This window comes from Motacilla alba, chromosome Z (assembly GCF_015832195.1).
Source record: "Motacilla alba alba isolate MOTALB_02 chromosome Z, Motacilla_alba_V1.0_pri, whole genome shotgun sequence".
Classification (NCBI taxonomy): Eukaryota; Metazoa; Chordata; class Aves; order Passeriformes; family Motacillidae; genus Motacilla; species Motacilla alba.
In genome coordinates, this window is record NC_052046.1 from 16,533,661 (window position 1) to 16,552,776 (window position 19,116).

Genomic DNA, 19,116 nt, shown 5'->3' on the forward strand with positions numbered 1-19,116 from the left:
GAAACAAAAGAATTAAAAAGAATTCTCAGTTTACAAGTCTTTCATTTCAGTCCTAGTCTTGGTTAAGAGGCAGATTTTAAAAACAGTGACATGAGGAAAAGCATACCTCAGTAACTGCATTACCAACTCCAGTCTCGTTTAGCAGTGGTGTTCTTCCATCAGCTGTTACAACTTGCATTGTGAGAGCACCTTCTACTCAAACAGGGCTTGACAGGATAACATTGAGCCATTTCAGCAGGCTTCTATTTTTCCCAGAATATATTCCTTTGCTCAGCTTCTGTAACTTCTGTTTTGTAAATGTACTTTGCCAGGTCATTTATTTAAAAAGAATTTTTTAGTCACATAAACATGTCCCTCAGTTTAATATTATGGAGTAACTGTATGGAGGTTATTCCAATCTCTGATTCACCAATAAACCTGCAATACCTTTCAGATATACTTCCAGAGCAAAAACATCTTGCTGTGGAAGAAATCAGCTGATTTTGGAAGTTTCCATTTCATACATATGTAAGTGAATTTGCAACTGTGTATGATGTACCAATAATTATACAGTAGTATTTGTTTTCACTTATGAATAAATAATTTATCTTGAAGAATCCACATCAAGGTAATATGCCATGCTCCCAAACTGGCTACTTACTCAAGAAACAAAAACTTATCAAGTGAGTTCTACACAGTGTTTATTTTATTTTTTTTTTCTTTCTTTCTTTCTTTTTTTTTTTTTTTTTGATAGTGGAAATCATGTATAAATCACAAACAGTACAAGTTCCCCATGTCAGCAGTTGACCACTTGATTGGGTCAACTTCTGTTGATACTGTATTTTAAGTATAAAGTCAAGATAATATGACAGTTAACTAATACTTTCGACTACAGTAAAGATACAAACTTTTGTAATATAAATTAATTGCCATTACAAAAAGGCAACTGTATTAAGTAATATGGTACAAAAATCTGCAACTTCTATAAATATAATGAAATGCAAGAAGTTAAACGAAATAATACATCACAGATTTTTGTATAGCGCATTTGAATAGGCAAGCTAAGATACACATGGAGCATTATACAGCAAGAAAGAATATCAAAACCCACTAAGACTTAACTTTTAAGCCATAAAATGCTAAAAGTACAAGTACAGGACACAACATGAAGCACTTAAAATTACCAGCTCAGAGTGGGCAGACAAAGAAGCCTTACTGATGAGTTGTAAAGCATTAGGCAGCAGACAGAAGGTTGTCAAAACCAGCTGTTGTTGGATACTGATTGATAATGTTTTCATTCTGACGGCTGAGACACCGCAGACAGCCATAGGTCTGAGAAGAAGCCCAGTGTGGGCACACACACACACACACACACACACACACACACACACACAAAGTAATTTAACAGATGGCTAAAGAACATTAAAGCACAATATCTTTTTTTAAAAAGACAATGTTCACTCCTTAATGAACTTGCATGGAAAGTAGAGCCTAGTGCCCAAGTTTATTCCACCTAAATGACAAACACATGTGAAAAGATTAAAACAAACAAACAAACCAAAACCCAAAGCAGTTAAGATTGGTTATTTGAAAACTGCATGGTGCTTACATATTCTACCATAGCTAGAGCATTCAACAACACTATAGACAAGGAAGTGTGACATGAGCTGCTATGAACATTGTTATCCCCTCATAAAAAGGTGAAGTTGTTTATAGACATTTAAAAGGTACACATCCATTAAGTCCATCTACAACACAAAACCACAGAAGTACTACATTCAAAGTAAAGTGTTGGTCTTAGCCTTCAGCAGTTATGAGGTATTGTTCAACCTGTGATGAGGAATGATCACTATTTTAGTAAGAAAAAGCATACTCAAAATAATTCTGAAAATTAAAATCACTGCTTCTGTGCAGTTGACATTTGCCTAAAGAAAAAACATTGACATATCAAAAGGTCCTAGTCTAAATGGCCACTAGCATTCTCCCAAACCACATTATCAAGGACTTCTTGGGCATTTTCATGTAAATTATGTAGCACCTTCAAACAGTGCATAGTCAGGAGATCACTACCAAAAGTTGGAGCCATTAGAGTTTTTGAACCAGACAAACTCACTGATGGTAGAAATAAGTACAGTTTCAAGAGTGCAACAGAGTTGGGTTTATTTTCATTTCCTGTACCTTTTGGTTCATAACTAAACAAAAGCAGGGGAAAATAGTAAAAAAAAAGTTATTTCACATCTTCTAACTAATGGCCAATGGAAAAGCAGTAAAAGCTTGGAATCCCTCATTTTGCCTCCCCAAACTGCCTGCTTTCTCTGGAAATAATGCTCCTACTCCTCCTCCCCGCTTATTTTTCTTTGTCCCTGAACAGAACAGAAATTTGGGGACCTTGTGGAAATCTGGGGAGTCTGTAGCCTTTAAGCTCATGTCAGCAACGAGGGAGTTTGGAAATGTAAATTAGATCCAGTTCCTCTTTAAATCCAGGGAAGAGAAGCTTCTTAGCCCTCACAAGAGAAAATTATGGGCAGCTGGGTCCTGACTAAAGTGTGCAGAGAGACCTGAATCAAAGCAGGGCTTCTCTGTGCTTTAAAATGAACAATTCCAGTTCTTGGTTGTTTCCAAGAGTATTAGCAGTGAGACGATTGACCTGACAGGAAAGAGAACATAAAGCAAGGACATGCCCTTCAGGCTTCCTGCCTATTCCATCTCAAAATTAACAAGGAGTTTACCAGTTTTCCCAGCTTCTTTTTGATAATAGAAAGCAGTTACAACAGTGGGAGCAAGGCAGGAAATTAATGACAATTGATAAATAAACTAAAATACCTATGAGAAACATTTTGTTTAACAAAGAGCAAAATTACAATTAATAGGGAAATGGCTTTTATGAGCCTTCAAAAGCTGATATTTACTATTTTCTTATCCCCACATAAACTAATAAGAAAATACAATAATCTTCAAACAGAAGATAAATGCTCAGAGTGGAAAGAAATGTTGCTTAAAGCCCCGAAAAGAAGGCATTGTGTGTTTCAAGACAGAAGCAGAGTTGATGAGGAACTAAAGACACCTCACTTGAGTTTCTGTTTGCAGATACTCATGCACAAGGGTAGCTGAATGCGCAAGGCACAGCATTCAAGGCGTGCACAGTCCAGACTGATCTGCACATGCCCTGTTGTCACTGTGAACCAGTGGCCTGGCACGTTTCTTCAATGGATAAAATCAGTTTATGAGTTTTTTAAAAATCAACAAAAGGTAGCCAAAATACTGCAATTCTACAGTGGGGAAAACATGGAAAGAAGAAAAGTGGACTGTGTTATGTGACCCAAATCAACTTTTTCTAAACACATTACAAATGTTGTTTCCAGTGACTACTTTTTCGTCTTAGTAACATTTAACCCAGAGGAAGTTTGAAAGAACAAGATATAATCCCCTTGAAAAGAGAAGCTGATAGTACAAACACTGGAAGACCCTTAATTACTGGATAGATGCCCTGGCAATGTTACAATAACAGTAGTAGTCTACGAATGAGTGATAAAGGAAGTATTTAAAATCACTTACACTTTTAACTAGCAGCAAAGCCTCCACAGATGAACTAACAGATATTTGCTCTGCTTTTCTTATGGAAAACCACTTTCAATTAAAATTATTACTTTATTCAACTTCTGTATATTTCTAAAATCTTTCATATACTTCTAAAAATCTTTTTACTTAGATCACCTGTTTATGTCAGCTGATTTCCCCAAGTACTGTTATCTGTGCACATCTGTTTGTTAATTTAATTTTCAGCAAACTTCCAGCAAAATACCATATTGCCTCTGGCAGGGTTTTGCAGTGACTTTAGAAGAAACTCAACTACCTTGTGTAGTCCACTACCTCGTGTAGTCCACTACCTCAACTGTGTTTTCACTTAGAAAAACTTTAGGAATAACCTTTGCATTAACATGAAACTGCTTGCATTTTAGGTATCCTATTAAGGTTCTCAGTGGCTGTGCTTTTCCATAATGTGAGGTCAATAAACAAGCTAAATTAGACTTGTAAATTCTTTAGACATTACTTATTTCTAAAATTCAAGATAACACGTGGAATTCCTCCTTTACGGACTCTGTTATTTTTGTGTGCGTAAATTTTTCTACCAAGGATGATCACGGTGCAAGCAAGCAACATGTGGTGTGCAGAAATAGTGGTAAACAAAGAGGAACTTTCTACTTCAGTAGTGTAGACAACTTTACTGGAAATAGCTGTGTACCTGATTCACAGAACATTTATTTTAACCAAAGGACATTCTGCATTAACTCTGTATGAACAACATATCACAGCTCAGCCTTGATACTACACTGTAATTAAGCTGTGACAGAGGGAGCAGGTACAGCAATGCGTGGGAACCTCTTCTTTCTCTTGGCTTTCACATTCTTGAAGGTTCGAAGTCTCTCTCTTCTAGCAAGTTTATTAGAAGGGAGAAGCTGTCTTTTACTGCCTCCATATCATCCAAGGAGCAGGGTTTAAGAATCCAGCGCTTTCCACGTGCAAGTGGCTCAAGTTCAAAATATTTTTTTATCTATTAGGAAAAAAAAGAGAGACCAATGGATTATATTATGACAACTCTCTGTCTCACATCTAAAAAACCAAACCAAACTAAACCAAACAAAAACATGTAAAAAAAAAAATCAGGATATTCATTTTTAGAATCTTTTCCACAGCTGCTCTTTTAGTACAGGTTATATGACATGACCTGAAAGTGTTTTCTTTAGGTGTGCTTGGAAGCTACCATTCTACCCCCACATTTAACAGCATGGGAGGTCTGAGGAAGAATTGTACTGACTTGGTGCAAACAACTAAAAATTCAAACATGAAACATGTGCTCAAAAACATATCCAAAACAGCAAAAGTAAATAAGAAATTGTGTTTGTATTTCACTGTTAAAAATTAATTATTTCATTATACTCTTATTGGTAAACACTTAAGATACAGAATTTGTCACCATACTACTGTAACTTCACGAATTGAACATGAAAAATTTACAGATCCTAAGCATTCTAGTCAAACATGAGCTATAGCACAGCATCTCTTTGTGACCAAGAAAACCCTATAAAAATAAAAATTCTTGCAAACTTATGTAGGTTTTCATTTTTAAAAATTAAACATAGACTAACACACTAATGTTAGTAGGATAGTAGTAAGTATTATACATGAAACATGATGCAGTTTCTTGGAAACACCAATCATTACTGACATTGCAACCACTGTCAAGACACAAATACAGATCCAGAAAGACTGAGAAAGATTTAAATTTGGTAGTATATTCCAATCACTTTTCAAAATGGAAAGTACAATATCAAAACAAGTTTTTGATGTGTCTTAGAGAAGGACAGAAGCCGACAGGTTATACTGGTCCACAGTTTACTGTTTTCATTAAAATTTTAGTCTTTGAAGGTATTTGATCCAACAGTCTACTCATGTTTGACTTGTCCAATAGAATTTTAGATTTTACATCCAAAACTACATCTCTCGGTTCCTGCTACTGTCCATATATCAACAGAAATGTTTAGTCCCAACTTAGTCTGCACATTTTTGTTATTGCAGTTATTGCAAAATACTCTTAATTTTCTTTCAGGAGAGACTATGCCATAAATATGCAGCACAATCACAGGAACGGTTACTCACAACATGGTAGGCAGTAGAGGCCCTAGACAGGCAACTGGAGCCACACTGTGTAAGGCTCCATGTGCAGAAGGAATGAAAAGAGAAAAGAAAAAAAAATGGCTTTCAAAGCCCATATAAAGTGCAACATCTCTGTGTTGCTCTTATGGTGTCTAGTGATAAACAACAGTTTTGTTTATCTATTAATTAACTCTAATAGAAAAAAACAAGTTGATTCATATCAACTCACATAATTCAAAATTCAACCATGATCAGGCATGCTTTCTTATTTTTTAGAATGGAATTTCAACCAAAACGTTTAGTAACAAATATTAAGGAAAAAAATGGTGGTTTTGAGATGAGAATTTCTGCTAACCCAGAAACAACACTGTGAAAAATTTTAAATCTCTTTTATTGAAGTAGAATTGTACCAATAACATTTGAAAATGAAGCATGGTACTTAACATTCACTTCCCCTCAAACAAATTTAGAAAATATACAAGTTGAAATAAATGGGGTTCCAAAAAAACCAGTATTTTAATAGCAACATACCAACTCTTTAGCATTGCTATCTCAGTGCCACACCAGTATCTGATATATTAGTACAATTATATGTCATAAAAACCAAAATACTAAGATCTACAAGGGATGCATTGCAACTTTTACAGCAGCCTGAATTTACCCCCATTACTATACTGAGTTAATGGCACTGATCACAGTACTGGAAAAGCAGGCTAAGGAAGCCCTATTGCCTGTTCCAGCAGCAGCCTCCTTGACTGTCACATGAGGAGAGGAAGCAAAAGCTGCATGGAAGGATAACAAAGCAAGGTGTCAGCACAGCTAGCAGATAGAGCTGCCCACTGGTGTTAAGCTGACAAATATGGCTGAGTAATCTAAGATGTTTCAGACCCACAACCCAGAGGATGTCCACCACACCCCCTCTACTGGAAGACTATTGCCATCAGACCCTGGAACTCACTGAAGTCAGTCCGCAATCTTCTTTACACACCCTCTTGGATTCTGCCATATGAAGGAAGGTCATTACATTGTAAGGACAGCACTTGGATTTAAAAGTAGAAACACATGCTCAAGGAAATCATGGCAGTAACTAGTACTGAGTCTTGTGCATTTGTGGGCAAATACAACACAAGTTACCAAGGTAGCCGCTAGCCAAGAAAAATACAATGCCTTTAAGCTATATTTCAGTGACTGCAGATGCCAACAGATTTAGTGAAACAAATTTTGCAGATAAATTATGTGGATACCCAAAAAATGTATTTTTTTCTGTTTCTATCTGTGTAATCAAAATGTTACTAAATTAGTGATGTGCTGTCATCATTTTTCCTGCTAAGGAACAGTTCAAAGTATCGGCAGTAATAGGTTCTTGATGAATGCTGAAATGAAAGTGTTTGTTAGGCGGTTGTTTTTAAAATGTGAGGGTTTGATACTGGCATGAAAGCACAACTGCTTATACTCACAAGTAAGAGTTATTTCATTCATACCTTCTGTAGAAAAAAAAAAATTTGCTAGATGACTTGTGTGTAATACTAATCTAGAAATAAAACACTAATTGGCTTGCAAATACTAACTAACTAAACTAACTACTAAACCAGAAGGACCACAGAAGTGATTTTTCACAACCCAAGGGACACTTTGTGGTGTGTTACTATACTTCCTCATTTAAACTTCCTACCACAATGGAGTTTGCTAAACCTTAAGGTTTAGCAAGAGGGCTCTCTAGGCTTTGAAACTTCCAGAAAGAAGCTTGCAGACCCAAATATTTTCCAATTTACTGTAACTTTTTCTCCCTTCAACTCAGAAGAAGTCATTCTGTTCTAAAAGCAAGTACTTTTTTTGGACTTGAAAAAAGAACCACTTTTTACATGCAACAGATGAAACATGAAAGATTGACACAATCAGATGCCCAATTATTTTTATACAGTTAGAGTTTTCCACTGGAATGCACTCAGCTCTCCATTCATGCTTGTTTTTGTAGTTCCTTTCTGCCTCACTGACCATCATCCACACTCATTCCCTGCAGATTTCCTAAGAGGATGTACACTGATCACCCAAGTGTCCAAAGAAAGCTGAAATTCATGGAATACTCACACACCTAGGTAGTTCTTGCATAATCAGCAGTTACTATTTTACAGCTCCCTTCAATCACACTAGCACAAAGGGGCGAGTTCCTAAGAGAAGCTCTTCTGTCTTCCCCTCTGCACAAACAGTGAAAAGCTTTCCACCTGTTCATGGATGCTGAAGTGAAATATAAAGACTCAAACATGTTTCAGAAGTCTGATGCATTAGCTGCACATTTACATATTGGCTTTGCATCTTCAAGAGTTAACTTTGAGATTACTAAATTTTTAAAAGATATAATCTTAGGAGAAAATACAACCAATTAAATCTAATTTTAAGACCTCTTTACTAATTTTTACAGGATATCACTGTATGTCTTGACTCCACATGGGGGCCTTGTTTTATAGAGAACCTGACATTGTATTTACACCACATTCTGAAGTCAATAAAATCTAACAATACACGTTTGCAATTCCCACTCTTCCCACACTCCACCTTCTAAGTCCTATTCTACTGGCACAATACATTAAACATATGGTCATCAAATGTTGCTTAACCTATGTGCTAGAAAAGTGAAGACACAATAAAAAGGATCAGTGCCCAGAACCTCAGCTGGTGTAAATTATCATAGCAGTATGGAACTGATGTTACTAAATTGATATACGTAAGCTGAGTAACCAGGCCCTGCTGAAAGCTTTTCTATGTTCTATTAATGAACTTCATCATCTAGTCAGTTTACCACCCATGTGAACATAAGATCCATAGGAGAACTTAGATGTTCTAATATAGGAGAAAAGTAATCTCTATTATTCAATTATTATGAAAAAAAGCTGATTGAAAGCATTATTTTTCATTCAAATTCAAAATTATACTACCAAATTTCATCAAGATAGAAAAGCTTCCAGTCCACTGTGACTAATCTGTTGTAAACAAATACAAAATTCAGACACTCACTTACATTACCAGGCTGGTAAATGGAGAACTTAATGAATAAAATATTTTTTCATTCATTGCTGTTTTATTGAAAAATTTTATTGGGACAAAAAAAATTGTAACAAAACATGTGTATTATATCAAATCAAAGGCTGCCTTGGTCTTGTCAGTGTCCCCACTAGACTAAATTTTTGAAAAACTTTTACAGGATTTACCAATTATTACTGCAAAAGGGTGACTGATGAATGTATGAATTGAACTAAAATAATCTAATTTGCTGAATCTATGTATTAACCATAAGACATGGTTCATTCATCCATTCCAAATCTGCATGGACAAGAAACAAAGTAATAATGGGAGACAGGAGTAGACCATGTTAACACTGTGAAAGTTTCACTGAGCTGTGATGCTGATAATATCTTTTCAGACATCATAAAAATCTGTCTTTTGGAACAACCATTTAGAAGATGCAACAGAGAGAAGGAATTTTTCTTGCTGTCTCTACAAACAACAGACAAGCTGCCTATAACAATTCTTGTGCAAATTCAATATATTTGGAGAAGAGAAAAAGTCAAGAGTACTTTACTTTACATAGCATTAAGTTTTAAAAAGGGAATCTACAAAAAAAAAATGTAACTTAAAGAAAATTACCTATGCAGCTAAAAAAGTAAAATGCTTGCAGGTGGCACAGAAAAAAAATACCATAATTAGAGGCTCAGAGTATATTTATACTGCTTCAGAGGACTTTAAAATAAACAAAAAAAGCTTTCACCAATTGCAGTAGGGAAAAGGATGGCATTAGAGGTAAAAGAAGTCATGTCTAAAAAAAGAAAAGAGAAAACAAAGGAAATTCTGGCAAATTAATTAGAAACCACAAATGTTGACCTACTAACCATAGAGTAGAACTCATTACTTAAATCACCACTGATGCTAAAAAGTAAATTGAAATCCACTCTAGCTTATGTTGGTGTGCTCGACTACAAACTACACAGCCTCCTGAGCTGCTACATGAACTTTTCTGCTGGTTCTTTTCTGAGTACAGTGATTTATAGGATTGTGTGGGGTGGACTGATAGCCACTAAATCTTAAATCAACTTGTTTAATCCACCGTCATACAGGAGCTTACACGTCCATGCTTTTCCTGAAAAATCTGCTAAGAAAGCTTCTTATCTGACAGTCCACTTGGCTAAAAGGGACATCCTGCCTGACCAGAGCAGCTGTAACATGCACAACTCTCAGCCAAAGTTTTGTAATATTTATTCATCCTACAGAGACACTTCACTTCTCCTAAAAAGATACTTCACGTATGCCTGCTCGTATGCTTCTTCTTAACAGTGATCTCATCCTTGTCTAGAGGGATCCTTGTAATGCACCTATGCATCATAAGCACTCCTCCTAAAGCACCTGTACCTCATGTTTATTGATTCCATATGCAATATCTCTTACACAACAGGGAGGGGAATGAAAGTGCCTCAGCTGATGAGAAGGGATGGTGATGTGCTGTGGTCTGGAGCAACCTATGCACAGGGCTACTCCCAGGAATGCCAGCTGAGGTCCAACAACACTATCAGCAACAGAAACGCTTTTATAGTCTAGCTCTTTGAGGATATATATTTCACTGCTCACCGACTTTAATGTGCCAAGGAATCCAAAGTCTGTATGCACAATGTTAAAAATTTGCAATGAGTCCATTAAGTACACATGACAATCAGATTTATGTAATTGAGCTGCCTTTTTTAAAACTTTAAAATACAACCTGCTGAAGTAAAATCAAAAGAAAAAATAAGTCTGTCCTCTTCAGCATTTCTGTGTCATAGCAGGGTAAGCAATTTCTCTAGACAAGATTACAAAACCATCAGAGGCTTTTTAGTATATCTCACAAGTAGTGGTGAATGCTTTACAAATTGGTATTTCTAGTTTGTACAGCTTTCCAATTTTTTTTTTTTTAGATTTTGCCTTTTGTAAAAGACTACCTGAAACACATCCAACTCAGCTTTGTAAGAGAGCTGGATGATATTTTTGGCTTCTAAGTCTTTACAAAGGGGAATACAATCACTTAAAGTAATGTACACAGTGCTTTGTGCACGTTTCCATCCTTGTTATCTCCAGTGGCCACAAGTCACAACACTTTTCAGATTACAAGTGATAGTTGAAAGAAATGTATTTTAAGGAAGATAACTAACTATTCAGAATGAAGAAATAGGATGCCTGACAAATCCACAGAGCCACACTATTCCAGAGAGCACAGAGTATTGGCAAATGCAAGCAGGAGACAAGAAAAGGGGGAGTGAGCTAAAGACCTGGAAGGTTTTTAAAACAGAGAAGTTAGGGTGGTTTTTTACAGATACACAGAGTCATGTTACAGTGGGTCTGGAAAAATAAGATGGATGAGAGTGAGGAGAGAAAATTGCAGAGGTTGCAGAAGTACCACTGAGATTTGTATGTGGATGGAAGCAAGGATAGGCTTTGAGAAGCTACTAGGATCCATCAGTTCTTTGCACACACTCTTTGTATTACACAACAGTGCACTACAGTGCATTAGATTTTTTTGTTAGATTCTGTTATTTTGTACAAAAGAAATAGTAAATCGTGTAGCTGCCAAAAACATACACCTATACTTTGCCTTCCATGTCTTATTCACCCAGGATATTCCTTTCATATAAGCATGTGCTTTTCTTACAACTGGAAGAAACTGAAATGACACTAAAAGAGCAGCAGCATACCTATATGGGAAAACCAGACTTCCAGATAAGGATTCATATAACCAGAAAAACAAGATAAGGGCTCACAATTATCCAACCCTAAAGTGAGTGAAAGAGGATCTTGAGTGATAAGGGAAACAAGAACAGAGAAGAGGATACTGTAAAAAATGCATGCAATGAAAGCATAGTAAAATATTTTTCTTTAATGCCACTTTAATTCTTTATTTTACTTCAAAGAATTACTCAGAATTGAAAATCAATCATCACTTTACTGCTCCTTATGCTTTCTCTCTTACCCACTGTGTTTTATTAAGTACTGTGGGTTGCCACAGATACTGTCTGACAGTTACATACTTATATATAAAGTGTTAGAATACAAAATCTTAAAGAGTAATGGTGCAAATCAGCCCTGGTTAAAGATAGATATTTGGAGGACACCTGAAATTCACATATCCTTCTTCCTCCACATAGAGCACAGACACAAAATTGCCAATTTACTGTATATAAGGACAATTTTCTATTTTAGTGTATTCTTAGCACATCCTAGTATATTCTTAAGCTGTACTGAAAATGACTGATTGAATATAAGATCAATTTAAACTTAGGATAACTCATTTAAGTTACTATTATTGCTCTACTCTGTTAACCAAAAGTATAGAATGGAACATATCCAAAGATAATTTTACAGGAAATCTACTGAAAGATTTTACTATACTATCAGTCATCTCCTCTCTACAATCTCTGACTCAGGTTTGTTTTTGTTATAACTTCAGTTAAATAGCTTAAGGAATTCAAATGACTAGTAGAGACTCAACACTCAAGACCTTCAGGAAACATCTTTCAGAGACTAAGAGTTTTTGTAGCATCCTTTTCTGTTAAATAGATTGCAGGTACTCATGGTTTAGTTCAGAATACAACACTACTGACAGAGTATGCTGATTTCAGCAGCAAAATATGCTAGTTTTCTCTACAGATTATGGTTTGAACTAGTAATAAGACTGAGGCACAAGTACTGAGATTTTTCCCTCCCCAACCCAAAAAAGTTTACCTGCAATGTTGAATGTCAAAATAATGTTTAGAGTAATGAGAAGTCCAAAGATCAATCCTTATTATGACGTCCTTTCTGCAAATAGCATGTTTTCTGTTCCGACAGCAGATAAGCAGTATTTTCTGGACAAGTGCATATGTGATGATTCATCTACATTTGCCTGAACAGGTACACTAATCTAGCACTTGAACAAATAACATCTGTATACTGTGCCCACGTCTGCAAAGCACCAAAGTACTGTATGGACATGTACCCTTGTATCAGCAGCAAAGAGCAGGATCTCTAAGCTCTGTGGTTGGCTCTTCACATTCACACTGCTGACACTGTTCCAAGTTAACAGTCAGATTGAGCACAAAAGAAAAGTCACTCAGCAGCAGCTGTGGTTCTGTGAGGTGTGTGCTACCACAAGCAGACACAGACAGCAGTTGTGCCTATTTCCCTTGCTCCTTACCAGGTACAGAGCACAGCATGTTAGTATAGGATGGTTCCAACCTACCTTCAGGTCTCTTGCCAATGGGAGAACTATTTGTTATACAAAGCCTGCATAGAGGCAATAGAAGCCCTGAACTAACTGCAGTTAACCATTTCTTGTTCTAAAGCAGAAACTGTGTAATAAATCCATTTGAAAAAGTTAACATAAAATACTTGTTAAGTAAAAATTTTTCCCAGAGACTATGCCACTGCCAGGTTCAGTTCCTGGCTGTCAGAATGCCACAGGCTCTGTGACCCTCCCAGCAGCTCCAGCACCAGGAACTTCTGGTGGACCTCTTTCTGAGGAATTCTTTCTGCCCTGTGGTTAGAGGATGCAAGTCTGTACTTTGTGTTTTCTAGATCCATGCCTCTGAGAAGATTAATGCCTCCAAACTCACAGCAAGCCACCACTTAAAACTACTATTCCAGTCAGCTCCAGACTCATCTATTTTTTGATACTTTTTAACCCTCCACCTAGAATTATGGCAGAACCCCTCCAGGTTCTCTGACCAGGGCTTGCTTGAGTAAGGCCCCCTCACTTATTTCAGATTTCTTCACTACGTACACAGATACCATGAGAAAAATTACACAGCTCAATTCAGACACAGTCCTGTACACAGGAGAACATCCATGTGCAAAACAAATCTGCCACTAACCCTAAAATGATAAGAAATGCATGAGCAATCATAGATATGGAAAAAAAAGTGAGCACTTTACAGCAAGACAGGATGTTTTAAGTCAAGTAAATGGGAAGTAATATTAGCAAACTAATTTGCATTGAGATTTGCAGCAGTGGTGCTGGAAAAGATCTGGGTGACCAGAAGGATTTGGTGGAGATGGGTGAATCCAATGAGATGCTGAAAAAGAGTATTGTTCTTTTAAATCTTGAACTTAAAGGTAAAGATTCTCTCTGTTTTTTAAGTTACAGAGTTATTCCTTCTGTTAGCATAGCTTGCAGCAGGGAATTCTATCTTTCTGAAAAGTCTTTTTAGTAAAAATATTCCATGGGAAGAGCTAAGAGAATGAGAGATTAATATTTTTCTTTACTTCATCAAGAGATCACTTCCCTACATTATACTGATCCACACTTCAAGGAAAGAGATTAAATGATCAAGAGTTGCACATATAAGAAAGAAGAGAGGTACACCGATACCTCAAGAACAATACCAACCTTGACATAAAAAAATCCAAACCAGCCCCAAAGTACCATAAAATGGCTTGGGTTGGAAGGAACCTCAAAGATCATCCCTTTACAACCCCACTTCCATGACTGAGACACCTTTCACTAGACTAGGTTGCTCAAAGTCCCATCCCACCTTGAGCACTTCTTGGGATGGGGCATCCATTCTCAGGATGCCCTTCTCAGGGCAACCTGTTGAAATGTTTACCTTCCCCACAGTAAAGCATTTCTTCTAATACCTAATCTAAACCTGTTCTCTTTCACTTGAAAGCCATTCACTCTTGTCCTATCATCACATGCCCTTATAAAATGTCCCTCTTGTCTCTCCAAAGAATGGCCAAACTCTGACTGACAACATTTATAAAATTTATGGTCTTCTTAAAGAAGAGCTACTGAAAATAATATTGAAGGAGCACAGAACAGGTTTTTTAATCAAGCTATTGTTACTTTTAAGTGAATTAAGGCTTTATTTTGTACACACCAACTGTGGAATACCTTTAAAGTCATTGAAAAGCCAGATTATTTCTGAAGAAAAGCACCTGGAGGCAGGTGCTATGCCCTAGTAATGCCCCAATTATCATGACTGTACCAATGAAAAACAAAAGCAGGTACTTGTCAAGTGATTCTAGCAGAAAGGAAAACCTGGCTTTTGCAAGCTAACCGGCAGCTCCTTCCCTCCACCTTTGGCTGTGACTTGCCAATTTACCAACAGGCCCTAGTGTTACACCTGGTGTAAGCACTGCACTGAAAATTAAATCAAACACAGCAAATGTATAGCTGGCACAAAATATTTATGAGGATGAGAAGATTAATATCATTTGACTAAAATATATTAATGCAACAGATTTTTCTAAGCATTCTCCACTTACCTTAGAGAGCAACCTATCTATTCCAAACTGGGTCTAATAGAAGCAAAATCACCTCTTTAAATTCTGAAGTTCCAGTGCTCAACATAAGTCAGAAATCTGCACATTTGCAATTCCTAACTGAGTTTACTTTGCATTAGAAATCATAGGCTAAGATTGCTGACTACTAGTGACAAATAAAAAGGTTATAACCACTAGCTTTTACAGAACATATTAAAAATTGGTACCATTTTACCACTTCTTGATAATGAATTATTATATATGTCTACAGCTAAAAAGACCTTAACTAAATACTCCTTACCAAGCCAGGAAGGGTTCTGTATATTGAAGCTAATAAGTTTAAATTTCAAGCTCTCATATGAGAAACAACCAATTATCCTGTCTGAAACACAGGCTTGTAAAACTCTCAGTTACTTGTAAAATGGTCTGCTACACACGAGTAAGATGTTGTTTAAATGAGTTGTTTGACTGGATGCATTCACCATGAAATTGATTCTTTTAAAGCATTATTTTTAAACTTCATACAAGCTAACTGCATAAACTGAAAATGGGGAAAATCTGGCATTATAAAGTGTAAGTTGTAGTATGAGTTTAGTATTTTATGAGGTCGAGGGTTACTGGAATAAGAAACCCATCAAAAACAAATAGCCATTTGTGAGGCAGTAATTGAAAGGTTTAATATGATTAAACTATTCTGCTATTTCGATGCCAAGATGTATAGTATATTATCTACTGTTATACCACCACCACCTGTGCAACTCCAAAGTATTACAAAGGCAATAAAACAACAAATAGAACATCTTTCAACCATAAACACCAAAAATAAATCTGAGTTTTGATTTTTCTATAGTCTGAAAGTAGCACTATATCATAGCTTTTTCCTTGGCACATCCAGATAGATTTAGTATTACTATCCTGTTATGTCTATTATTCAGTGGGCGGCATAAGGGGATAATTAGCAACAGGTTACTGCATATTCCTCAATCTCCAGCTCAGAGACACAGTTTTCAGCTTTACATGGTCCAGATTTCAATGAAAAAGGAACCATTGCAAGGAGGTAATGAATTTAAATATATATATATTAAAAAAAACCCACCACTAAAAATATGTTCTTCAATAACACTTTAGATTTGAATGTTTGAATGTACATCCTATATAAACAGACAGACAGATCATGCCAGTTTTACTGAAAAGACTAGAAAGTGCAAATAATGTTTTAAGTTTGCTTCCAGAACTGAAAAATGGTTCAATTGCTTTATAGTGAATCAGTTTACTAATGGTATGCTGCTAATAATTCAGATGTTTTAGTGACTTATAACACAAAAGGTCTACTTGGTAAACAGCTAGAATTTGAAATATTAATAATGTAATGTTTCCATCTATCCTCTCCCTGAAGAAATCACCTCCTTACAAGATGAAGCACTAACAACAATTGAAAAAAAATTAACATTACAAAGTGTTTTATACATTGCTCCAGAAAAGCAGGGAAAGATGCAATGCTGCCTACTGCAATACTGTTTTGGAGAGGGATCAAATTCTTAAGACTTCAAATAAATAAGTTTTTGCACACTGTACAGCAATTTACTCAACATGCAGTGAAGAATGCCACCAGCCACACTGTTTTATAAGACCAGTTGCAGACAGATTAATAGAAAGGACAGTGTCATCATCATGTCAGTCAGACCCCAGGCAGTGCAGCAGGAATTGGAGAGGGTAAGTAGAGATCAGCCATATAAAATGGCTTTAAATGATTTACAAGCAATAAAACTTCCTGCTTCTAAAGATGTCTAATCCATGACAGCAGAAATTACTTCACATTAAAAAAATTCCAGTCCAGCTGGTAGTGTATCTGCTTGATGTTCCAGCTAGAAAGCATGAATCTGCAAAAGGACTTGACTACATTTGAAGAAGAGTATACTGAGAAGTGAACAATGCTTAGAAAAAAATCAAGACTGAAGAGTGACATCTGCCACAGAAAACAAAAAATGTTTCTTTTGTTTTTTCTTCACAAGAGTTTAAATGTATTAACAGTATTTATCAGTTAAAAAAAAAAAAGGTATAAATTAAATCGCCTGGGTTTAGATTAAAGACAAGCATGGACAAACAAGTACAACTGGATCCTATTAAAAAAATCCACTGTCCAGTGGTCTGATTAGATCTTAGCTGTTCTTATGGGAAGGAAGAGAGCAATCCTCATTGAGAGAGAATTCTCACTGAATTCTCAGTGTGACAGCTCACTTCATACAAAAATATATGCAAGACCATAATGCTTCTAGTAGGATTTGAATACTCCATTTTAAGTTAAAAGTTGACATATCTGACTTTTCTGAATTGTACCAGAACTGCTAGACAAAACATGAAGTTCTTTCCCTTTTAGCCTTGTCTGTTTTTATGAACACAGAATATGAAGACAAAAAGCCAATGAAACTACATTTGAAGTTGTACTGTTCCACTTACATAGCCCGGACACTCACTAGGCATATATACATATACCAATCCCTATTCCTGTGAACACTCTGTCACTTACTTTTCCCAATGAATTTTCTAATCTAAAGGGCAAACATGAACAGTTCAATTATTTTCTTTTCAGTATCCAGAGTATGTGATTGATCAGCTGTTTGGTTTGCCTTCTTCACTGCATGACATTTTAAAGCATGATAGTTCAATAAACAACAACACTCATGTTTGTGCACAAATACCCTGAATAATGCGCAACTTCTCATTCTCTACTTTCTTTTCATTACAAACATACAGAGATATTAAGTTTATTATCTGTTATGCAGTTAATTCATGCTTGATATAGCAGTGTAAGAAAGGTACTGGATTGCTCTTTAGATATCAACTACACCTTGGTCTACAAGCAAGAACATCTCAGCTAGTATCACATAAAACATAAAGTGACATTATCATTAAAACGGCTGCCCAAAAATGCACAGCTGGAGCAAAAGGGGAAATATAATGTCTTGTTAATGTCCTATCCAATACTGTTTTGTTAAGCTCTGCTAATATCTTGATGGGCTATAAAGAAGTAAAATCACTTGGTAAAAAAAATTTATTAATAGAGCAGTCCATCTACCTATAACCAGTACCAATATGCAAAAAACCCAGCACAACAGAAACACATTTTACGGGAAAAAAACCCAAATGTTTTTGGTCTTACACTTTGGTATTAGCACATACTAAGCACTTACACTTTGAAAGACACTATAACACCACAATGATGTACACCACCCTCTCTCTGATACAGACAAATCTGGAACATTTTGAACCTAGTTTGTGCTTAAAGCTGATAATATTAAGAAGAAGGAAACAGCAAGGAGAAAAATTAGCAGAAACATCAAAAAGAAAGAAAAAAAATCCCTTTGCCTACAATTGCTAGCATAAATATATTTTACAGCCATGATCTAGGCTACCTTCCTGCAGAAGGAAGCTAGTGCAAAGAAGTGGAGGTCAAACCTAGAGTGACATGGTTCACTGAATGACCAAACAGAGGTCTACATATTTCCTTTATGGCTGCTGGCACCAGTTTTGGCCTAGAAGCCTCTAATGAACAAAGAGAGCTCTGATCCCTTCTGGAGCCATTCATATGTGATTAAGATCCAACAATACAACGCTTTGATCCACTGAGTTACAGAAAGATTGGATGTTTCCTGAAGAAGTCATTTCGGGTGAAAAGGAAAGAGAAGAAAAGAAGAAAATTTTCCTGATCAGGTCAAACTTACTGAGACAGCACTCTTCTCACATTTGACATTTATTGTATTCTCTTGAGATTTTTGAAGCTTTGGAAAGATGACAGATGACTGAGGTAAGGAAAAGAGGAGTGAACTGTGGCATCAGTGTCTCAAACTCAAAGAATAAATTTAACTTTTTGAAGATGGAATAAGATTCATTTTCAAGAGAAGGAAATTGAGTTAGGTAATTCAAGGGATATTGCAACAAAGGAGGAGAAACAACCACTACAGCAAACGGGATGGATGGCATCTTTCATAGATATGTTTGAAAAAGCTTGCAGCACCACAGTCAAAAATACATGTTTCTTTGTGCTGATGTAGCTGAAAACAGCAGGAGATATATGGGTAAGTCTATAAAAAAATCTCAGAGAATGAACACCTGGTTTCTTTAAAGTAATCTTTCTATCTTGACACCAATATACTTCACATAACCCAAGAGAATTAAAGGCCTGTTTGAAGTTAGAAGAGCATGTTCTTGACATACCATTTGGAG

General features: G+C 36.1%; 1 protein-coding gene across 7 annotated transcripts in view; it reads right to left on the reverse strand.

Annotated features, from left to right (window-relative positions):
• Positions 1-663: 663 nt before the first annotated feature.
• Positions 664-19,116, reverse strand: part of ARL15 (ADP ribosylation factor like GTPase 15) — a 226,551-nt gene continuing 208,098 nt past the window's right edge. For all 7 annotated transcript variants that reach the window (XM_038125728.1, XM_038125727.1, XM_038125726.1 and 4 more), the window contains one exon: positions 664-4,531. In XM_038125728.1, the coding sequence (XP_037981656.1) occupies positions 4,379-4,531 (153 nt within the window). In that variant the 3' untranslated portion in view covers positions 664-4,378. The remainder of the gene's footprint in view (positions 4,532-19,116) is intronic.